Source organism: Dipodomys spectabilis, unplaced genomic scaffold (genome assembly GCF_019054845.1).
Source record: "Dipodomys spectabilis isolate Male_0828 unplaced genomic scaffold, ASM1905484v1 ptg000477l, whole genome shotgun sequence".
Lineage (NCBI taxonomy): Eukaryota > Metazoa > Chordata > Mammalia > Rodentia > Heteromyidae > Dipodomys > Dipodomys spectabilis.
In genome coordinates, this window is record NW_024871154.1 from 1,894,798 (window position 1) to 1,917,898 (window position 23,101).

The following is a 23,101-nucleotide window of genomic DNA, read 5'->3' on the forward strand; positions in this document are numbered from 1 at the left end:
ACAGCCCAGCTACAGCGCCTGTCTCTCTCAGCTAGCAATACTCAGTGAGAGCAGGAAAGATCTCCTTCACACATTATTGCATAACAGGCCAAAAAGTACACTTCAACTCAAAACAATCCACCTCCAAGTATTTCCATAGAGGCCATCTCGCCCTTCAGGAGAGCAATGGGAGGCAGGGAGCACATATACCCGCTATGGTCTCTTACACACAGGGCAGTGGGAAGGAAGGAAGAGCCAGGATCAGTTAGGGAGGACTGGAAGGAGACAAAGGAAACAACAGAAGTCGATAATCTAATTAGGCCATGTTACTGTCACTAGAAGACTGGAAATTGGATTGAGAACTCCCAAATTCTAGGCTGGTGCGAGGTCCAGGCTCCATACTAAATATGGTGGTAAAAAGACAAGAACAAAGGAGTTTGATCTTTCTCCTACCCTTGGCCCTACAGTGGGTTTCGACAGCCAGATCCCTTCTCACACAGAATCAACAGACAGAGTGGCTGCTGGAAATGCCCCAGCCTTGGCTTCTCTTATCCAACATACAAGCTCCCCACACTCTAGCCGACCACCAGGTTTGAGGATGCTCGTAAGTGAAAGGGAAGACAGGTTTCCTTTCGGATGTACACAATTTCATCAAAAACTGTAAAGAACAGCTTACTCACAGGGAGTGACCCCTTCTCTCCCCTTCTATACAAGTCCCAAGACTCCTCGGCATGGGGGCAGCTGGGACCATCAACGGCCTCCACAATAGTGAAAGGAATAAGCAGTCTGTTGTTTTAGAACAAAAACCAAATACTTAGCATCTTCCACAGACTTCATACACTAACTTCTAAGTGACTGTGCCACTGAGCAAGCTGTATCACAACTGTCAGAGACTCTTCTAGAATACAGCCTCAGTCCTCTCTATTCCCTCAGGTCCTCTCTATGCTTCCTCCACTCTTCCTGGGAGCTCTGTGAGAACAGGAATGCTATCTTCTTATGTGTGATTAGAACAGCTGGTAAAGGTCCTTGTCCACAGGGGCAAATAAATGCTATTGCATTAATGAATGAAATTCTAGTTACTACACACCTTTTCAGACTAAAATATGATCCTTTCCAGAAGCCCCATTACAACATGGCCTCTGCCTACTGCTCCAGCTGATTTTTACAGCAACATAGCAATCCCAAGTTACCTGTAGGGTCCCAAACACAACTCACGCCTTTACACATGTCTGAAGGGTCCTCCCCACTGGTTTTTCTTTCTTTCCAATTCTTGCAACCTTTGTCTCAATCAAGCTCAGATGTCATTCACCTCCAATCTGTGCTTACTAAAATAGCTGTGCCTGTTTATTACAACCATTCGTTTACCAGTGAGTAAGATCCTCAAATATACAGATATGCCTGGCAATAAGAGACTCAAAATAAAAGCAAGAAAAGAGGGGAGAGAAGGAGGAAACAAAGATCTCAAGTCCAGGTCAAAGCAAAGGCTGCATCTCACAGCTACTAAGAAACATTCCAGGACAGGCAAGTCTTTTTTTTTCTTTCTGTGGCCACTTACTACAAGTAGATGCCATGCTTACATAGAGATTATTGGCAAGCATCAGTTTGGAGAAGAAATGTCCCAGTATCTGGACTGCATGCTTTCTGTGGCTGTCTTTTCCTGGCAGAGGTAAGGCCACAATTCCTCATTCTAGCCATTTTCAAATACGCTCACCGGAGCCCCTACAGGGACTACACTGGGGGTGGATTTCAGTGTCAAAGAGGAGAAACTAGAGGGTAGGGTGAGGACATGTATGGTTGTTTACCTGAATTTAATAACTTGGGTTTCTGTATAGGTTTTGCATGGCATAAAAGGTCCACATCTTTTTTTTCTTTTTGGCCAGTCCTGGACTTGTACTCAGGGCCTGGGCACTGTCCCTGAACTTCTTTTGCCCAAGGTTAGCACTTTACCACTTGAGCCACAGCATCACTTCTGGCTTTTGCTGTGCACTGAGGTACTGAGGAATCAAACCCAGGGTTTCATGCATGCTAGGCAAGCACTCTACCACTAAGCCTCATTCCCAGCCCAAGGTCCACATCTTATGAAGGGCTTAAAAGTAAGGACTTCACTCAGACTTTCTTTCCATAAATTGTAACGCTGGAGCCATATAGCTGTGCATCCCACTGCAGTTAGACTTCAGTCACCTTCCATCTGAGAATGCCACTGATTTGAGGCTCCTCTGTATCTTAACCCAGTCCTTTACCTTTATTGTCAGCAGCAATAAATCCAAGGATATTTTCATGGCGCAGCATCACTGTCTGGTATATCTCTGCTTCACGGAACCAGGACCGTTCTTCACGAGAAGAGAAAATTTTCACAGCCACGTCACCACCCCTCCAGCGGCCGCGCCACACTTCTCCAAACCGGCCCTTGCCAATAATCTCTTGTAAAACAATGGTTCGGGCCACCGTGCGCTGGACAAAAAGGGGTAGCCCTGTGGGACAAAGAATGAAATTTGACACTATGAGTTTGCTAAATTTTGGGACTTGCACGTTTACTGCACTACTGGAAAGACCCAACACAGTGTCTCCTATCTACACTGGTCCATTAGCCACAGAGTGCAGTAGCTGGCCCTGCGTCAGTTTTATGTAGTCTACCAGCAGGCTGAGCCAGGTGGTGACTGGGAGTAAATGAACACAGAAGAAAAATGCGTATGATTAACTGCTCCTTACCAAAGAAATTTCTCCTCCAGTTGGTATGGATGATGGGTTTAGATGTAAATGTTTCACCAGATTTTTTTTTTTTTGTCGGTGGTGGGGCTTGAACTCTGGGCTTGGGTGCTCTCCCTCAGCTCTTCAGCTCAAGGCTAGCACTCTACCACTTGAGCCACAGATGCACTTCCGGTTTTCTAGTGGTTTATTGGAGATGCGTCTCATGGACTTTCCTGCCTGGGCTAGCTTTGAACCATGATCCTCAGATCTCAGCCTCCTGAGTAGCTACGATTACAAGTATAAGCCATGGGCACCCAGCTGTTTCACCAGATTTACACTTGTGGGCCAACCCACCCACCTCTGCTTTACTCTGAAGGAAACAAGAAGAGAGCAGACAAAATGACAGTGACCAGGGGACATAGTTCAAATGGTACAGCAGGCCTATGCAGGCAAGCTCAAGGACCTAAGTTCAAACCAGAAAAAAAAAAAAAGGAACTGCCTTCTGACGATTCTCCTATTAGCCACTAGAGGGAAGTGTTGTGTGTTGTGTGGCCCAAGACACTCAGACAGTAAAACTCTACTCACAAGAAACTCCAGGTGTAGAAAGGGGACTATCCATCTAAGTCTCATTTTACTGTCTTTGTAGGACCTTGTTACTGCTTCATTTAACTCATCCACTACTCCATTTCTATCTCCCTCTTAAGACCAAATAACAACTTATTGGTGGATATGAGTTACTATTTACCATGTGCTTACTATGCACAGGGTGGGTAAATTATTAACTCTTCTTGCAACCACCTGTAAGGTAGGTATTTCCACTTAACAGAAAAACAAAAACAAAACCAAAAACCAAAATACCAAGGGAACATTATATAACTCATTCAAACTCATACAAACCATTATGTGACAAGACAGGGATTAAAATCTAGGACTCCACAATCCATGCTTTTAACTATTCAGTATAGAAACCACCAAACTCTCAAATTAGAAACAGGCCCCTGTCCTATTCTGGCCCTTCTTTTAAAGACTTCCAACTGGTCTTGCTGCTTTATCTCACCCTGTTCGTGCCCTACACACCCACTCTGCGTCTTGCCTCAGCCCACCCTTCCTAACAGGAGGCGGGCATATGAGTGACTTCATCCTTTATACGGCCAGCATCCTTCCAAAGGAAATGATGAACACAGATTTTCACATGTGAAAGCTTTCGGCAAATGCTTCTTACCTACATGAAGTAAAGCCTTCCAAGGCCTTTTACACCCTGGCCAGCTCCCCATTCCCTGCCTCTTAGCATGGGCACCCCTGAATCCTTGCAAAATTTCAATCACTCCTTTTTTCTTTTTTTGTTGGTTGTAGGGACTGGGCACTGTCCCTCGGCTTTTCAACTCAAGGCGATCACTCTACCACTTGAGCCACAGCACCACTTCCTGTTTTCTGGTGGTTACTTAGAGATAAAAGTCTTCCGGACTTTTCTGCCCGGGCTGGCTTTGAACCATGATCCTCACATTTCAGCCTCCTGAGTAGCTAGGATTACAGGTGTGAGCCACCGGTGCCTGGCTCCAATCATTCTTCAAGACCCTCCTCAAATGCATCCTCATCTATAAGACTTGCCAACAATCCCACTCCCTCCTATGCAATCCAGCACTGGCCTCTCTGTAGTCTTTGTTCCCAGAGGGTATTCAGCTTATACTTGTTCAAATAAACTGGAATTCACATAAGCATCACGGACTTATTATTAAAAAAAAAAACAAAAACAAAAAAAACAAGATGGGCGCCAGTGGCTCACGCCTATAATCCTGGCTACTCAGGAGGCTGAGAGCTGAGGATTGTGGTTCAAAGCCAGCCCAGGCAGGAAAGTCTGTGAGACTCTTATCTCCCATAAACCACTAGAAAACCAGAAGTGGCGCTGTGGCTCAAGCAGTAGAGAGCTTGCCTTGAGCTGAAGAGCGCAGGGACAGTGTCCAAGCCCAGAGTTCAAGCCCCACAACCGACCAAAAAAACCCCAAAAAAACACACATTACAAAATGCCCACCTTGGAAGCCCTACACTGAGGATGAACTAAACCACCCAGAGATAAATAGACATAAGCCATGGTACTCCTGGTGCTCAGAAAACTAATCACCCTGCCTTCCCTGCCTCAGTTGATCCTGGCCCTGAAATCCCTGGACATTCAAGTCCCCTCTTCCCACAGCCAATCAAGACACAGCCAGGCATTTTCAACTACTGTCCTACCTCTGTCGACAAAGAACAAGCTATATATTTTCTGTCTCTAAAAATATGCAGTTTTAAAATATATTCATCATTTTGGGGCTCTCTGCTGCCAAGCTTAATAAAGACAAAACCACTGACATTCAGGAGGTGTCACAGCTCACAGTATTCCCCGTGTTCAAGGAGGAATGTCTGGCCATGGCTGATGGGACAACTTCCCTCCAGAACAATAGTCTGTCCCAGATCAGGGAAACACAGAAACACATGAGTGTTATAAGAAAGTGTGTTCAAGCTAGAATGGCAACTCACTGATCTTTGTGGCTGATTTCTTCTTTTAAAATGGAAAAGCATGGTTATTAAAATAATTATCTTTACTTTAAAAAAAAACACTTCTTTTATAGTCATGCTCACATCTAATACCTAGCTGAGCTACTGCATAAGACCTCTGTCTTAAAATTCTGGTCTCATGCCAAGGCTCACTATTAGGTTCAATGCCCTCATCTAAGAAAGACCGGGACAACAGGCACTGCAGGAAATGGAGCCCAAGCTATGCTGGAAGCCCAAGCAGTCTTTACGAGAACCCCCACCGAATTACCCTTAGGCAGTGGTACAAGTCAATGATTCACCAGATCCCAATACTAAAGCTTTGCTCCATGTCCTTAAACTCCCCTTGTGGCTGCCCAGAGATCAATGATTAGCTGTCAGCACCTCACAGGAATCCGGCACACTCCTGTTTCTCAAAAGGGGCCCTTAAATGGAGCTCTCCACTGCTCAGGTGGAACCAGCTGGATTTTCATAGATGTATTGCTGGAAGAGAGGCAGAGTTTCTGCAAGGGAGAGTTTTATACCTTTGGAATCCTAGGGAATGAAAGATTTTCTGTGAAGCCATTATCATATCTTATTACATGTTGGACTCTAAAAGAAGGGGAATTATGAAACCAAATGACTCAGTGCTGGTAGAAACAAATGCAGGGCCCCCTGCCTTCCTCATAAACACTCTCCTGCTGGGAAACAATCATGAGGGCCAACAGCACGGCTGACGCCTGGAGAACTCCATACCTGAGCCAGACCCTGATGTAGAGAGATCGTAGACAAGATCCTGGAGTGTCTTATCTTTGGAAAGACACATCTCACAGGAGGGATCTTCCATGTCCAGTCTCTGGCGGTTGTGATAGACACGCTGATGATAGTTAATGACAAGGAAGACAATGATGATGATGAGAAACAGGAGGAAGACTGGGCCAGCAATAATGCCTACAAGCTCCACAGGGCCCCACATGGAAGGGTGCTCAGGCTCCTTGGGGTGACCTGGTCAAATGACAGAAAGGAGGGAAAGAATACAGAGTAAAAAGAAGGGAACTGTGTCTATCTCCAACCCTACTCCGATGTGAAAAAGACCCCTTTCTCCCTCAGCTTTGGAGTCCTCTGATCACTCCAGTCTTACTGGGCTGGACCATCTGCCTAGATGCTCTTAAATGCCACCTTCTTTAGTTGAGGCATCTCTCCAACAGTCAAACCAAACCCACTCTGCAAGTTCACACAGCATGTCAGGATACTGTCTCAGTCTGCAGAGAGATGTTAATTTCTATTTGCTAGGCTCTGCTCTAGTCCCTCCAGCACTTGCTAAGTGGCTCACCTGCACAGGGCAGTCAGTGTCTGGTACTTTCTCCACTGTAATCACTACCTAATTCCAGCCCCTCTTTATACCACTCCCCTCCTCAAAGCAGACCCTCCACATGGCTTTGACATTCCTTCATCTTCAATCAGTCCTCTATGCTCTGGATAAATCCCTGCCTGGCTCCACTGCCAATGGTTGCTCAGCCACTCACGAAACTGGCACATCTGAAACGAACTTGAACATCTGCCTCTCTCATCTTCTAAGCTACAAACTTGACTTGGGAGCAAATCCATCCCATATACCTCAGGGAACAGCAAAAAAGGCACCTTTAACTATTACTGGGCGAGTGGACTGAAGAAAAACAAAACAAACATGAAAGGACAAGGTAGGTGCCCTACTCCCAGTTGAGCCAATAGTCCAACAAGGGTATCCACTCACCACTGGGCACCCTGAGGTCGATCTTGTTGCAGAAGTCAGAATAGCAGCAGTGGGTGTTGCGCAGATCCTCTGAGCTCAGGCAATAGAAAGGTTTTCCAGCAGGGACCAGCTCCACTTTGGGGATGCAGGTGCGCACATGGTGCTCCATCCCATCCAGGTTGAAGATGGAAACCATGCAAGCCCCATCTGTTTCACATGTGTAGTTGGCCTGTCCGCAGCTGGTGCATGCACACAGCAGAGCTGCAGGAAATTGGGAACAGACATCAACAGCAATGGTAAGATCTTTTCCAGGCTTAGAATATAATCCCTTAGTGTACTTCACACTCCAAAATAAGGAGCTTTTGTGGAAATGGAGTCAAAAAGCTATTTTCACTGGGCACAACCTTTTCATTTACTAATGCAGCTCGCAAATAAGACCTTACAGGCCCTACTGCTGTTCTCAGTGCTGTTTCATGCGAGAGAGAGAGATGGAGAGAGAGAGATGGAGAGAGAGAGAGAGAGAGAGAGAGAGAGAGAGAGAGAGAGAGAGAGAGAGCGCACACACACACACACACACACCTTTGAATTGTAACCAAAACCCTTGATGAGAGAAAGTCTCTTCCCTTTGGAGAATAGAAGGCAACTCCCCATATTCCAGGCAAAACTTTGCAGTCAGTATTACCCCATCTCCTCTCTCCCTCCTTGGATACCAGGCATGCCCAGTTTCCCAAATGTGATATATACATCCTCATATATTATTTTTCTTTTGGGGAGGAGGGGGCAGTACTAGGCTTGATCTCAGGGCGCTGGGCTTTGTGCTCACAACTGGTGATCTATCCCTTAGACCACTCCTTCAGTCCAGCTTTTCTGCTGGATAACTGGAGATAAAGTTGGACTTTTCTGCCCAGGCTGGATTCAAACTGTAGTCCTCAGATCTCAGCCTCCTGAGTAGCTAGGATTTCAGTTCCAGGCCACTGGTGCCCAGATCTCATATATTCTTCTTTTTAAATGTTAGTTGTGGGGCTGGAACTTAGGACCTGGACACTGTCCCTGAGCCTTTTTGTTCAAGACTAGCATTCTACAAGCTGAGCCACAGCTCTACTACTGGCTTTTTGGTGATTAACTGGAGATAAAGAGTCTCATGGACTTTCCTGCCTGGGGCAGCTTCAAATCAAAATCCTCAGATTTCAGCCTCCTGAGTAGCTAGGATTATAGGTATGAGCCCAGCTCTCATATATTCTTTTACTGAAATCTTTGGTCCTGACAAACCCTTCAAAATTCTGCTAAAATATCACTTTTTCTTTTTGGTGCTGGGGCTCGAATCTAGGGCTCCCAGCTCCTGATTAGCTTTTTTACTCAAAGTTGGCACTCAATCACTTGAACCATAACTCCATGTCTGGCTTTGTGGTGGTTAACTAGTAATAATGGGCCAGATTTTTCTGCTCAGGCTGATTTACCCTCAGATCTCAGCCACCTGAGCCATGGGTCTTAAACATCACTTCTTATGAAAAACTTCCTCAGACCACTCCTTTATCATCGTTACCATTTTCATCTATTTGGTGCCCCTTTATGAGTGACAAAAATGATGTCCTCCAAAAAGAATTTTAGTACCTATCTCATAAAGCTTACTAAATGTATAAAAAGTGCTCAATAAATTTAACTCATCTACAAATCTTCATGGTACTTAAACACACACATATGTGCACAAAACATAGTTTTTCTAATAGGCAGTATATACAATCCCCCCTGGGACTAATGAACTTTGCTGGGTATATATCATACATAAATAACTGTGCCACCAACAGGAAATTACAAAAAATGAATTTGGAGCCTCTGAAAGCCATTCAGCAGCCCTGGAATCTGCAATCCTTTATTTATCTGACTAACAAGAATAGCACAGACAGCAGCAGTTGGTTCTTCCCAACACTGTCTCTCACAAGCCTAACCTAGCCCTGACCCCTTGGGATGGGCAGGAATGTTGCTTTGGCCACTAGAATACTGAGGCTGGAAATGAGGCACTCACCCAATCAGGTGACAGAGAGAAGAGGGTGCCAAGTCTTAGGTGCCACATTCGGTGAGCATTGCCTGTGGGAAGACACGCACTAAGGCTCAAGAGCCAACACTTGTGATCAGTCCCATGAAAAACAACCCTGTTCTAACTCCCCATTTCAGCTGTAAATAGTTTTATCTTTCAGGTAGAGACTGAGAGAAGACCAAAGTTCAAGGCCAGCCTGGACATAAGCACAAGACCTCTATCTCATTCAATAGCTAGACACAGTGACACGTGACTGTGGGAAGTATAAACAGGTGCACTGCAGTCCAGGCCAACCCAGACAAATACTGGAGACCTTATTTGAAAAATAATGAAGATGGGGCACAGAAATGAAAGGACAAAAGGTGAACAAATGCAGCAGTACAACTCACTACACACTATGTTGAGAATGAAGTACACAACTTGTGGATGGGATGGGCGAGAAAAACTGGGAGTGAGAGAAGTGTACTCTTTACCCAGCTTATGCAACTGTAATCCCTTTGTACATCACCTTTATAAGGAATGTGACTCAGTGGTAGAGTGCTTGCCTTGCATGCATGAGGCCCTGGGTTCGATTCCTCAGCACCACAGAAGCAAAAAGAAAAATGCCGGAAGTGGCGCTGTGGCTCAAGTGGTAGAACGCTAGCCTTAAGCTGAAGAGCTGAGGGACAGTGTCCAAGCCCAGAGTTCAGGCCCCACGACCGGACCCCCCCCCCCCCCAAAAAAAGGGAAAAATAAAAAAGAACGAAGACAAACGGGCTCAATGAGGTAGAATGCCTGCAAGTGCAAGAGACTGAGTGCAAACCCCAGTACAAGAGGAGGAGGTTATCTTTGAGCTTGGGGTACTGTTCAAGTGATAAGAGTAGTTGTGTGAGTTCAATTCCTAATACCACCAATGACGAAAAAAAAAAGGGGGGGGGGACAAGTAGCTCACTTCTATAAACGTAGCTACTCAGGAGGCTGAGATCTAAGGATAGACATTTAAAGCCAGCCCAGGTAGGAAAGACTATGAGACTCTTATCTCCATTTAACCACCAGAAAACTGGAGATAGAGCTGTAGCTCAAGTGGTAGAATGCTAGCTTTGAGCACAAAAGCTCAGGGACAGTGCCCAGGCCCAGCTCTGAGTTAAAGCCCCAATACTGGCACACACATACACACAGAAAGCTAAAATGCAGCGATTACAACCTGCTCAATTTTGGAGCCAAACTGCTGACTTCAAACCCAGGTTTGCCCTTTATCTATGATCTTAACACCAAGACTAAAGAGATTTGAGAATTATCAGCTTTTAGGGGCCTGAATTCAAGCCTCCTGAATGCACGCATGTGCACATACACAAAATCTTCATCCTTTCCAGTATTCTCAAAGTCATTTCTTTGGCTTTTCAAATACAAAGGCAGATTCTAAATCTCTTAAGTCCAACTCTTCCTGCACCAGACTGTCAATAAAGGAAACAATCCCTTGCTATTCCCAACCAAGAAACCAAGGACCAGTAGACAGTCAGTGGAGACCTTCCTGGCAGCCTGTGTGCTTTTTCAGAGCATTTGATCAGATCCCTATCTTCTGAGAGAAATTCCATACAACATGTGGGTACCTGTTGAGTTTGGTAGAGCTATTTCCTAAACTTCATTGAGTGAAGTTTAAGTAGATGTTTGTGGAAGTAGATCCAAACCATAAAAAGAATCTTAAAAGCAAGTTTCCCTTGAATTTCAACGCTAAATCTTAGTAAGTCTCAAGAAAGGCTTCTTGTTCTTTCCTCCGAATACCTGTAAGTCTCACTCATCCCCCACCCTCCTTTGCAAACTTCAACTCAGGCAAATTCTGGAATCCTTAGTTCAATCCTCTTTTATTCCACGAGAATTCCATTAATCGAGAAAAGCTACTCTCCTGCACCCCTCAGGCATGAAGGGGCTCCCTGTGCGGAACACACCTCACAGTACATGGGTTGGGACGTCCAGCTGAGAACAGCACCAGGTCTATTTTGGGAAGTAAGAAAGAGAAAATTAACAACTTCAAGAGAAGACTATTCTGAGCATGGTGAGACACACAAGGCCAAACCCACAGTTGCCTCTTTAAAAAGAGCTCACTTCAGAGTCCATCAATTAGTGGGGCAGAACAGTCAGGAGTCTCTCTGATTCCAGATATTTATTCTTGTTTCGTTGGTGCACAGCCTCTTTCACAATGAATCATTCTGGAGAATGAACACACCCACACGTGGCTCATTATTTTTGGGAAGTACTTAAACAATCTTGGCGTAAGACAGGAAAGAGCAAAAGTGGTGAAATCCATGCTAGAAGGGACTGAAAAGGTGGGGGGGATGGGTTGGGATGTGGGTTTGTGATAAGAAACTGGGTGAATCCCAGAGCCTCAACTGTCCAACCAGAAAACAACATGCATCGTATAGAGATAGTGGAGAGATTAGCTATCGTGAGAAAGGGTGACTGTACCTGCATCTGTATACATCTGCACATTTCATAGTGAGCAAGAAGTCTGAGCAGACAGTTTAAGATTACCATCACCACTGCCCACCCCCTGAAAAGGTCTAAACTGTATCACTGGCCACATAAGCCACAGTGGCATCATGGAGCAACAGGGCAGAAAGATCTAAAGCTCAAATGTCAGCTCTACTATTAACCAGATGACCTTGAGCAAGTTATTAACTTGATTGCAGCAGTCTCCTTTGAGCTCAATCTGTAAAGTGGGACTGTTAATAACTAGCTCCCGTAACTATGTAAAATTATATGAATAACATTTTAAAAGAATCAACAAATAGAAGGTACACAATAAATATAATTCCTTTTGATGAACACGGCCCCCCCCCAAAAAAAAGAAAAACACAAGTAAAAGATCTCTTTCAAACCACTAATTAGCAAGCGGCAAGTTACAGCAAGTTCTTAGCAACAAAGCCATGTTCAAGTCTCAGCTCTGCTGAAGCTTTAGGCAAGTTAGGTAGCCTCTCTAAACCTCATTTTCCTCGAGATAAACCAGAAAAAGAGAACAGAACAAGACCTCAAATCCTTTCCAACTCTTAAGTTTGAATCTAGTTTTATTTTTTAATTGGCTGATACTGGATAATTCCACTTTGTTTCATTTGCTACTTATCTGCTAGCATTTATTTTTCATTGAAGCTAAATAAGTGGTTACAAAATTACAACCATATCTGACTTTACTATAAATTTAGCACAACATACAAATCTAAATTTAATTCTTGAAAAACTAAATCTGGACTAATGACAATAGCCCCTAGTAATGTCTCATAATGACCCATCAGGTTAAAAATCTGCATTCATGTATAGAAACCATACAGGCCTAAAACTCTTCATGCTATGACCAAAGTATTATGTACTAGAAATGACATAATTTGAAGAACCAAATCACAGAGGACTCACTAAACCACTCTGCACATATACAAGTTAGAAAGTGGTCAGCACAGAGTCCCACTAGCATAGACTTCTGTTATTAACAAGTTTGATAGTCACAACTGAACTAAAGACAAAACTGCCTTCACAGGATTTAAATCTGGTTCAAAGCATGACTTCAAGGTAGTTTGGGGTAGTGTGAATTTGGAGAGCACAAAATTTGATTCATGAGAAATAGGCTGTGTTTTGAGAAAGGCAGACAAGTTCCAACCTGGGCAGCCTCTGGCGGCTGCAGGTTGAGAAAGCACCTCATGCAGCAGGGCCTCCAGAGGGGGTTCTTGAAGGGCTGTGGCTGGGCTGGGAAGTCCCAGGGACTGCCACACAGGGCAGACTCAGCCACATGGCCCAGTGCTCTGCTCAGAGCACATCATCTGGGGACAGGGATGGGAGAATAGCAGGGCTGTGGCAGCTCTAAAGGTAAGCTCATCACTAAGCAGCTAAGTCTGTCCAGTAGTCAGTTCATGAACTGGCCCAAACTGTTTTAAAGCTATAGAAAGCAAATGTGATTTTTTAACATTAATTATTCCTTAGGGATAATACATTTCAGAGATGAATGCAAGTTGTGGAGCACTGTCCTACAAAGGTACAAAATTGGCCTCTTGCAAATCTGTTGACCTTTCAAGTTTTTTGTTTTTTTGTTTTCTGTCGGTCATGGGGCTTGAACTCTGGGTTTGGGTGCTGTCCTTGCGCTCTTCAGCTCAAGGCGAGCACTCTACTGCTTGAGCCACAGCACCACTTCCAGTTTTCTAGTGGTTTATTTGGAGATAAGAGTCTCACGGACTTTCCTGCCCGGGCTGGCTTTAAACCGAGATCCTCAGATCTCAGCCTCCTGAGGAGCTAGGATTACAGGCGTGAGCCATCGGCGCCCAGCCCTTTAAAGTTTATAACTTGATAATATACACTGCCTCAGCCCTCATTCTTTCAGATGAGCACCCATCAGACAGTCTACATGGACGGCAGCAGCCTATAACGCGAATTATTTCATTTACTCTTCCCAGAGCCTTATACAGGGCTCCAGCCACTGAGCTTGTTTTGGACTATTTGTTGTTCTGTGGTTCTGGATAAGGAACTTGGAGCTTCCCCCATGTTAGGCAAGCTCTGTACTACTGTGCTACATGCCCATCCCATTTCCTTGGGACACAATGAAGACCACAACTCAAGACACAACTCTGACTTCAGGACCAGAGACTCTAGTTTTATATTATGGTGTGGTTTTCAGTCCCTTCTCCCTATTATTGTGCATAGCTGCCCATGTTTCTTTACCATCCTGTAAATATTACTGGTATCATCCTAAATGTATCTTTGCCCTCACATTTGGTTTTCTAACCCAAAGGGCCCATCTAGTCTTCCAACAGTTTGCTGGAGAGGATTTGGCCACTGAAAAACCTCTTAGCTACTCAGTAGACTGAGATCGGAGGATCACAGTTAGAAGCCAGTCCCAGTAGGAAAGTCTAGACACTGATCTCCAATAATCTACCAAAAATCGGGAAGTAGAGCTATGGCTCAAATGGTAGAGTGCTAGGCTTCAGCAAAAGAAAGCTCAGAGATAGTGCCCAGTCCTTGAGCTCAAGCCTCAGGACCAGCAGAAAAAAAAAAAAAAAAGTCTAGGCACCAATGTTTCGCCTGTAAATTCTAGCTACTTAAGAGGTTGAGGTCTAAGGAAAATCTGGTTTGAGGCAGGAAAACCTATGTGACTCTTTTTTTTTTTTTGGGGGGGTCCGGTCATGGGGCCTGAACTCTGGGCCTGGGCGCTGTCCCTCAGCTCTTCAGCTCAGGGCTAGCGCTCTACCACTTGAGCCACAGCGCCACTTCTGGCTTTTTTCTTTTTGCTTATGTGGTGCTGAGGAATTGAACCCAGGGCCTCAGGTATGCAAGGCAAGTGCTTTAACCACTGAACCACCTTCTCAGCCCCACCTGTGTGACTCTTATTTCCAATTAACTAGCAAAAAGCTGGAAGTGGAGCTGTAGAGTGCTAGTAGAGTGCTAGCCTCATGCAAAAGGGACAGTGCTCAGGGCCTAAGTTCAAGCCCCAGGAATGGCACCCTATACACACACTCTATGCCTCTCAATAAAAATGAAATCATTCTTTTGGCTCCTGGATTATCTCTTCTGTCACTGACAGCTGCCTTGGTGCTTAATGGAGACATAGTTGCATAGTGAGGAACAGGCTGGGCTTTGAGGTCAGACAGCCTGCTTGAATCCTTGCTCTGTCACTTGTTAGCTGAGCAACACTGGACAGCTTTCTTAAGCTCACTAAAGAATGGAGATACATGCTGGGCATCAATGACTCACACCTGTTATCCTAGCTTCTTAGGATGCTGAGACCTGAGAATTGCAGTTCAAATCCAATCCAAGTAGACAAATCTGAGAAACTCTTATCTCTAGTTAACCAGCTAAAAGCCAACGTGGAAGTGTAACTTAAGTGGTAGAGCACTTTCCACTTCGAGTGGGAAAAGCTAATGAGCAAGAACACGAGGCCCTAAGTTCAAACTCCAGAACTGGCAAAAGAAAAGAAAAAGAATGGGATTGACATCTGAGAAATAGGGATAACAAGCCGGGCACCAGTGGCTCATACCTGTAATCCTAGCTACTCAAGAGGCTGAGATCTGAAGATCCTGGTTCAAAGCCAGCCTGGGCAAAAAAATCCCAGTGAGACTCTTATCTCCAATTAACCACTCAAAAACTGAAAAAAGTGGAGCTGTGGCTCAAAGTGGTAGAGTGCTTGAGCAAAAGAGCTGAGGGCCAGCGCCCAGACCCTGAGGTTCAAGCCTCATGATCCACCAAAAAAAAAGGGAAGAAAGGAACAAAGAAAAAGATATGGGAGGGAGGGAGGGAAGGAGGGAGGGAGGGAAGGAAGGAAGGAAGGAAGGAAGGAAGGAAGGAAGGAAGGAAGGAAGGAAGGAAGGAAGGAAGGAAAATTTATTTTGTAGGGTGAGTGAGAAATAATTAGTATATAAACCTCTTAGCAAAGTTCCTATTTCAGTATGCATTAAACATCAGATACACAATAATCAGCCAATTTTTTAGTTGATATACCCCAATTTTTATGCTTTAAAATATTCTTAATATCCTTTGTTATTGTTATCAAAAGCTTCTGCAAGTTACATTTTAAAATGGTTAACAATATCCTTAATGTTCTCAAATATTCTGCCAACGTTCAAAAGTCTTCTATTATCTCAAAAGATATTTTTAACAATTTATTCAAATCTGTTTCCAAATAAAGTTCTCCACTGCACTTGGCCAAAAGGTCTCTTAAACTTCTTAGACTCTCTAGCTGTTTGAAAATAATCTATAGAAGAGAGCAGGTTAGTTTCCATATTCTGGATTTTGCTGATTGGCTCCCAATGGTGTTATTTACTACGTACCTCACTTCTCTGTATTTTCTATAAACTTGTAGTTGGATTTAGAGGTTTGATTTGATTCTGATTCAATTTTTTTTTCTTTGGTATCCATCCTGGGGCTTGAACTCTGTGGCTGGGCCCTGTCCCTGAGCTTTGTTGCTCAAGGCTAGCGCTCTACTATTTGAGTCACAGCTCCACTTCCAACTTTCTTGGTAGTTTCCCGGAGATAAGTGTCTCACAGAACTTCCTGCCTGTGCTGGCTTTGAACAGTGATCCTCAGATATCAGCCTCCTGAGTAGTTAGGATTACAGGCCAGCACCTGACTCTTCTGCATTTTGAGGCCTGTCTTGTGTCAGAGTTTAGTGCCCTCAGCACTCCTCCAGCCCCAGCAAGCAGTCTTTGACTCATACTCTTTGGGGAAGGATGAAGCTCTCCCTTTCCTAGACTGCGACAATGACTTCTCTATAAGCTTTCATTCAATACTCAACATTGGATTCAATAGAAGTCCTTATAGTTCTAATGCCACCTGTCCTAGGAATGGGTTCTTCTTCTCCTTCTTCTTTTTAGCAAGTCCTGGGGCTTAAAGTCAGGGCCTGGACACTGACCCTGAGCTTCTTCTGCTTAAAGGCTAGCACTCTACCACTTGAGCCCTAGCACCACTTCCAGCTTTTTCTGTTTATGTGGTACTGAGGAATGGAACCCAGGGCTTCATGCATGCAAGGCAAGCACTCCACTAGTCACATTCCCAGACCCAGGAATGGGTTCTTAAAACTGCATTTCAAACTGCTCTCCTCTTGTTGGAATTAGTTTATATATGCAATCACTAATATCTTACCTAATATTGTGGCTTGTACAGACAGGCTCATTGTCCTGGTTGGGAGGTCGGCATCATATCCCACATGCTGTGTCTACCTGGTCAAACTTTTACCTCCTGTTGCTCTTTACTGCAGCCCACCCTCACCACAGGTCAGTAGTTTCCATCTCAACCAACTGACTGCCCTCCCATCCAGTTCCAGAGACAAAATATAATAGACCATCAAAGCTCTCTTTGCCACTACACTTTCCAGTTTTAATATTTCATTCTGAGGAATTCTACTGGTAGTAATGTCCTGTCACTGTTAATACTACAAATGCTGTCATGAATACTGTATAATAGGTCTAGGTCCTTTAGGAATATAAGTATATAAAGTAATATACTAAGTTGTTGGGGGTCTTGTTTGTTCTTATTTTTTGGCTTACAAAATTCATGCTTCCTTACTAAACATCTTTCTAAGTGTGAAATAACAGTGAAGGCTGTGGCTCTTGCCACAACAGTCCAAACAATAGGAGCAGGCCACCAACTGATGGAAAATAGAAAAATATTCAAACCACAGGATACACAACGCAAAAGTTCAAAATCCCTTTCATTTCTGCCCCAGACATTTACTATTATACATTGGATGCATATTCCCTGTCATCGTTACTACTGTGGTTAAGAAGAAGGTTGTTTTGGTAAATTGAGTGATAAGCACTAGGTGCTAGTAGCTCACACCTGTAATTGTAGCAACTCAGGAAGCTGAGATCTGAGAGAGAATCATGGTTTGAACCAAGCCCAGGCAGGAAAGTCTATGAGACCCTTATCTACAATTAACCACCAAAAAGCTGGAAGTAGAGGTGTAACTCAAGTAGACTACTATCCTTCCTTAAGTACAAAAGCTGAAGGCCTGGGACAGCACCCAGGTCCTATGTTCAAACCCCAGGACTAGCACGCATGCACATGCATGTGCACACATACACATGCACATATGTACACACACAGCACTTATATAAAATATAACTGACTTAATAAAGGAAGCTGTCTGTCCAAAGAGGGAGGAAAAACCCACCAATTGAATAATAAGATGCTTAGTAAGCTTGGTATTTAATTCCAATCTGGGAAAAGATCTAAGAATGGGGCCTGCTTAAGAGAAAGGCGTCTGAAAAGCCAGCTCTACACTATATCCATTCTCCAAACCGCCTTTCTGAAATTCTACTTGGAGACAAACCCAACCCTAGAGAGCTGTTTAAACAAGTTCAATCTTAAGCCTCAGGTCTAGAGAATGAAAGCTTTGTTCTCACTCAAAAGGGATGTTTGATGTTTATGCTAAGGAGACCTGTCATTGCAATGTAATTTATGCCTGACTATAAATACCTGAACGTCCAGCAAAGGCCCACCTGCTGCCCAGGAGAAAGTCAAGGTAAAACTGGAACCAGTAGTATCATTATAAAGGAGCGGTCCAATGCTTGTTCCCAAGACCTAAATGCATAGAATCTGATATCATATTTGGATAGATTAGTGACTTGGCTTAGTTCTCCTTTCCGTAGAGTTTACAATAAACATGTAAAACTGATGTTTGCTTTCGTTACTGCACTTCAAGGACTGATATTTATCACTGGCACTTTCTTCCTGACCTATTTACTATACTACATGAATTAGTGGGGAGCAGATGTTGTATGTCACATATGAGTGACAAGAGGGAGAAGAATCATTGTTTTAGGCAACTGGAACAATGAACAGAAAAAACTGGCTAAAACTTAGAAACTAGGGAGGCTGAGATAAGTTCATTTGGCTGGAATAAAATGGGTAGGTGTAGAATAAACAGAGATGAAAGGGGGTGAGGTAGGAAGAGACCTCCATGTTCCAGGAGGATTTTACAGAGAAGATGGAAAAGAAACAAATTAAATTACACACACACACACACACACACACACACAGCCAATGCTGGAACTCTGGGCCTAGGAAGCTGCTTTTTCTTTTTCTTTTTCCAGTTCTGGAACTCAGCCTGGGTGCTGTCCCTGAGCTTCTTTTGCTTAAGGCTAGCATTCTACCACTTGAGCCACAGCATCACTTCAAGCTTTTTCTGTTTATGTGGTACTGAGGAATCAAATTTAGGGCTTTATACATGCTAGGCAAGCACTCTACCACTAAGCCACCTTCCCAGCCCCTCTGAGCTTCTTTTGCTCAAAGCTAGAGCTCTACCACTTAAACCACAGCACCACTTCTGGCCTTTTTTGAGTCATTAGAGATAAGAGTTTCAAGGACTTTCCTGATCAGGCTGGCTTCCAACCATGATCCTCAGAACTCAACTTCCACAGGTACCTGGCAAACCAATTTATTAATTACTTAAAATACGCTAGGCTCGGTGACCACCAAAGCCATATAAAAAATAAGTTAGTTTGTAGCATCAATGTTTTGGGGGTAGAGAGTGAGTAGAGCAGATAACCTTGATGTATGAGTGTATAGGGGTGACACTGACTAGGGCAACACAGGAACAAAAGTCCCTTTCTAGAGGATACTGGATTTAGCTAGAAAAGGGTTCAAGAAAGCATGCTATAAAGAAACAAAAGGCAGGAGCTGGGAAGGTGGCTTAGTGGTAGAGTGCTTGCCTTGCATGCATGAGGCCCTCAGCACCACATAAGTAGAAAAAGCCAGAAGTGGCACCGTGGCTCAAGTGGTAGAGTGCTAGCCTTGAGCTGAAGAGCTGAGGGACAGTGCTCAGGCCCAGAGTTCAGGCCCATGACTGACAAAAAAAAAAGAAAGAAAGAAAGAAAGAAAAAGAAAAGAAAAAAGAAAAAAAACATAGCCGGGCGCTGGTGGCTCATGCCTGTAATCCTAGCTACTCAGGAGGCTGAGATCTGAGGATCGCGGTTCAAAGCCAGCCCGGGCAGGAGAGACCGTGAGACTCCTATCTCCAATAAACGACCAGAAAACCGGAAGTGGCGCTGTAGCTCAAGTGGTAGAGCGCTCGCCTTGAGCTGAAGAGCTGAGGGACAGCGCCCAGGCCCAGAGTTCAAGCCGCACGACCGACAAAAAAAAAAAAGAAAAAGAAAAAGAAACAAAAGGCAAGGGTTATGAAAAATAGAAGGCATATGAGGTTCATAGTAACTGACAGGTGCATCAACAATGACAAGGTTGCAACTAAAGACAAGGATAGAAAGAGGAAAGACTAATTGTAATGCCAGGATAAGGGATCTGGAGTTGATTCTAGAAGCCATAAAAAAGCAGTGGAACCATCAGACAGAGACAATTCATTTCCCAAGGTTAAATACAGCAGTGGTGGAGGACAAAGGAAACCTGAAGGCTGACTGCCTAGTAAGACCACTGTAACAGTAAACACAGTCAGTCACAAAGTACAAGTTTTGGAATCAGACTGACTTGGGACCCAATGTGTGGCCACTCTATTCCTGGAGACTCATCTGTAAAATAGGACAAGAGTACCTCCAAGAGCAGCTGCATATAGAAGTGATACAACACGACGGCTTAGTGCATCTGAATATACAGTATACAGTCAGTCAATTTTTTTGGTGTGTGCTTTGGCTTTTTTAAACTACTGTCATTCCAGTGAATGAAAAGGGTCTGGACTCTTCAGTCGGTGGCAGGTAGATAGTTTTGACAACCAGAATAAAAGTCAATTGGTGTGTAAATTGCTCAAGGGTAAGGGGTGGCTTTCACTAGGAGTATCTCAGCCTCCGTTCAGCTCCAGGCTAGACACGCCCTGGATATCAGAAAGAACACTGACCTACTCCATTTTCATCTTATCTACTATTCACCCAACTACACTAGATAACTGTAAAGCACAAAAACACACCTAGACAATGCTGGAGGACTTGGGACAAAGAGGTTTCTCTTTAGAAACTTACAAAAAAATGCTTTCATTCCCAGATTCCATCCCATGCTGATGTCCAAAGCCCACAGAATGACCTCTCCCACAAAACACTCACAAGTATCAGGAAAAGGTTACAACCAGATAAAAGTCACATGTGAAAGAAAGTCACATTCAGAAAGACCTTTCTATATTCAAGATCCGATGAGGCCCTAGCTGGTCTTTAGCACCCTCAAGACCATCCTAGATTTCTCATTATTCCCATTCTGATTTACTTTTCACCACTACCCTGACGCACTGACTCACTACTCTCATTCACACATACTTTTCCCTCCCCAACAGTACAAGGGTTTGAACTCAGGGATCTGAGCTTGCTAGGCAAAGCATTCCAACACTCGAGTCACACCCCTAGTCCTTTATGCTTTGTTTTTCCAAATAGAGTCTCACATTTATACCCAGGCTGACCTGGACCGTGTGACCCTATTTATGCTTCCCACGTAGCTGGGATGGCAGGCATCACATGTCACCATGCCCAGATTTTTATTGGTTGAGGTAGGGTCTTACTTTTTGCCTAGACTTTCCTCCAATTGTGATCCTCCTGATCTCAGCCTCCCTTGGGATTACAGGCATGCACTATACCTAACACATTTAAAAAAAAAGAATAGCTCTCCTTACTATTTCAGCTTCTATCGTCAATTAAGGCTGCTCTCTCATCTGCAAGTTTACTGCTTGCTGACAAAATTCATTACCTTGAAACTGAAGAATTGAGGTCCCTATTTTCTTCCAGCTGTCAGGCAGGGACCCTCTCAGCTCCTCAAGTTCCTAAGATTCTCTGCTAGCTGTCTGTTGGGCTGGACAGTTCATAATGTGGGTGTCTACTTGCTTCCAAGTCACCTGGAGCATCTCTGGACTTCTGAAATCTGAGAGATCTAGCTTTAAAGGGCTAGTTTAATTTCAGAAGCTCACCACGAGTCGTCTCCCCACCTGAAGATAAACCAACTGGGACCTTAATTACATCTGTAAAAGCCCTATTCGGAGACAGGCTACAGGCTCAAGCCTGCAATCATAGCTACTCAGGAATTGGAGATGGAGGATGAGGCTTGGGGAATCATAGTTCAAGGCCAAGCTAGGCAAAAAGAAGTTAAAGAGACTCCATATAAACCAATGGCTGGGCCTGGTAGATAATGCCTATTATCCCAGCAATAGGATTCTGGATGCAGTGGCAAATGTCTGTCATCCCCAGCAATGAAGGGAAGCAGAAGAAGGAGAATCAAGCCCAGGATGCCCTAGATATAAAGCAAGCACCTGGGCTGGGAATGTGGCTGAGTGGTGAAGTGCTTGCCTAGCATGCATGAAGCCTTGGGGTTAATTCCTCAGTATCACATAAACAGATAAAAGCTGGAAGTGACCCTGTGGCTAAAGTGGTAGAGGGCTAGCTTTGAGCAAAAAAGCTTAGGGACAGTGCCTAGACCCTCCCAGATCTTGAGTTCAAGCTCTAAGTCTGGCAGAAAAAGAAAAAAAGGAAGGAAGGAAAGAAGGAAACAAGGGAGAGAGGGAGGGAGGTAGAAAAAGAAGGAAGGAGAAAGGAAGGAAGGAACTCAGTAAATACATCTCTATGGAATCTTTAAATCACCATAATTGAAATTCAATGTGTGCAGGTGCTGTATGTCTTTAGTTTATTTACAATTAGAAATGAGATTTCTTTTTTTCTTTTTTCTTCTGCCAGTCCTGGGGCTTGAAGTCAGGGCCTGGGTGCTTTCCCTGAGCCTCTCTGTGCTCAAGGCTAGCGCTCTACCCCTTGGGCCATAGCACCACTGCCAGCTTTTTCTGTTTATGTATTACTAAGGAATCAAATCCAAGGCTTCATGGATGCAAGGCAAGCATTCTACCACTGAGCCACATTCCCTACCCCAAGAAATGTGATTTTTAAGCATATGTATTAAAATTCTAAGGGTTAGAGATGTGGCTCAGTTATAGAACTCTTAACTAGCATGCATGAGACCCTGGGTCAATCCCCAGATTACTTACACACACACACACACACACACACACACACACACACACACACACACACACACACACACACACACACACACACACACACGATGCAGTAAAACCATTCGAGAGCCTTTGGAATTCTACGTGATGCAGTTCTAATATAGCTCTAACAAAACTGTTCCTCATTATCCAGACTTCATAGATGTGAATTTGCATACTTGCTAAAATTTATCTGTAACCCTAACAATTGATGTTTGTATTTTCTTGGTCACTTGAGGACATACACAGAGCAGCAAAAGATTTGAACCACCCGACACACATGTTTCCCAGTTGAGGTCAAATAAGGCAACACTGCCTTCTTGTTTCAGCTCTCATACTGTAACCACATGTTCTTTTGGCATTATATTTAGTATCATACTTTTTGTTGGTGATTTTGCTATTTCAAATGGTCTTGAAGTCGGGCACCAGTGGCTAATGCCTGTAATCCTGGGTACTCACGAGACTGAGATCTGAGAATCAAGCTTCGAAGCCAGCCTGGGCAGCAAAGTCCATGAGGCTTTTATCTCAAATTAACCAATAAAAAGCTGGAAGTGGAGCTGTGGCTCAAATGGTAGAATACTAGCTTTCGATGGAAACAGCTAGCTAAGGGACAGTGCCCAGGCTGAGTTCAAGCTACAGTCAGTACTGGCACACATGTGCATATACACACACACACACAACTAAATAAATAAGTGATCTCCAAGTATGGTGCTCCTAAGCACAAGAAGGCAGTGATGTATCTTAA

At 44.1% G+C, this 23,101-nt stretch overlaps 1 protein-coding gene across 1 annotated transcript in view; it reads right to left on the reverse strand.

Annotated features, from left to right (window-relative positions):
* The window catches only part of Acvr1b (activin A receptor type 1B), a 43,285-nt gene that overhangs the window by 14,555 nt on the left and 5,629 nt on the right, over positions 1-23,101 (reverse strand). The window contains exons 2-4 of the mRNA XM_042668779.1: positions 6,929-7,168; positions 5,932-6,180; positions 2,220-2,450 (exon numbers count right to left, since the gene is read on the reverse strand). Coding sequence (XP_042524713.1) covers positions 2,220-2,450; positions 5,932-6,180; positions 6,929-7,168 — 720 coding nt within the window. The remainder of the gene's footprint in view (positions 1-2,219; positions 2,451-5,931; positions 6,181-6,928; positions 7,169-23,101) is intronic.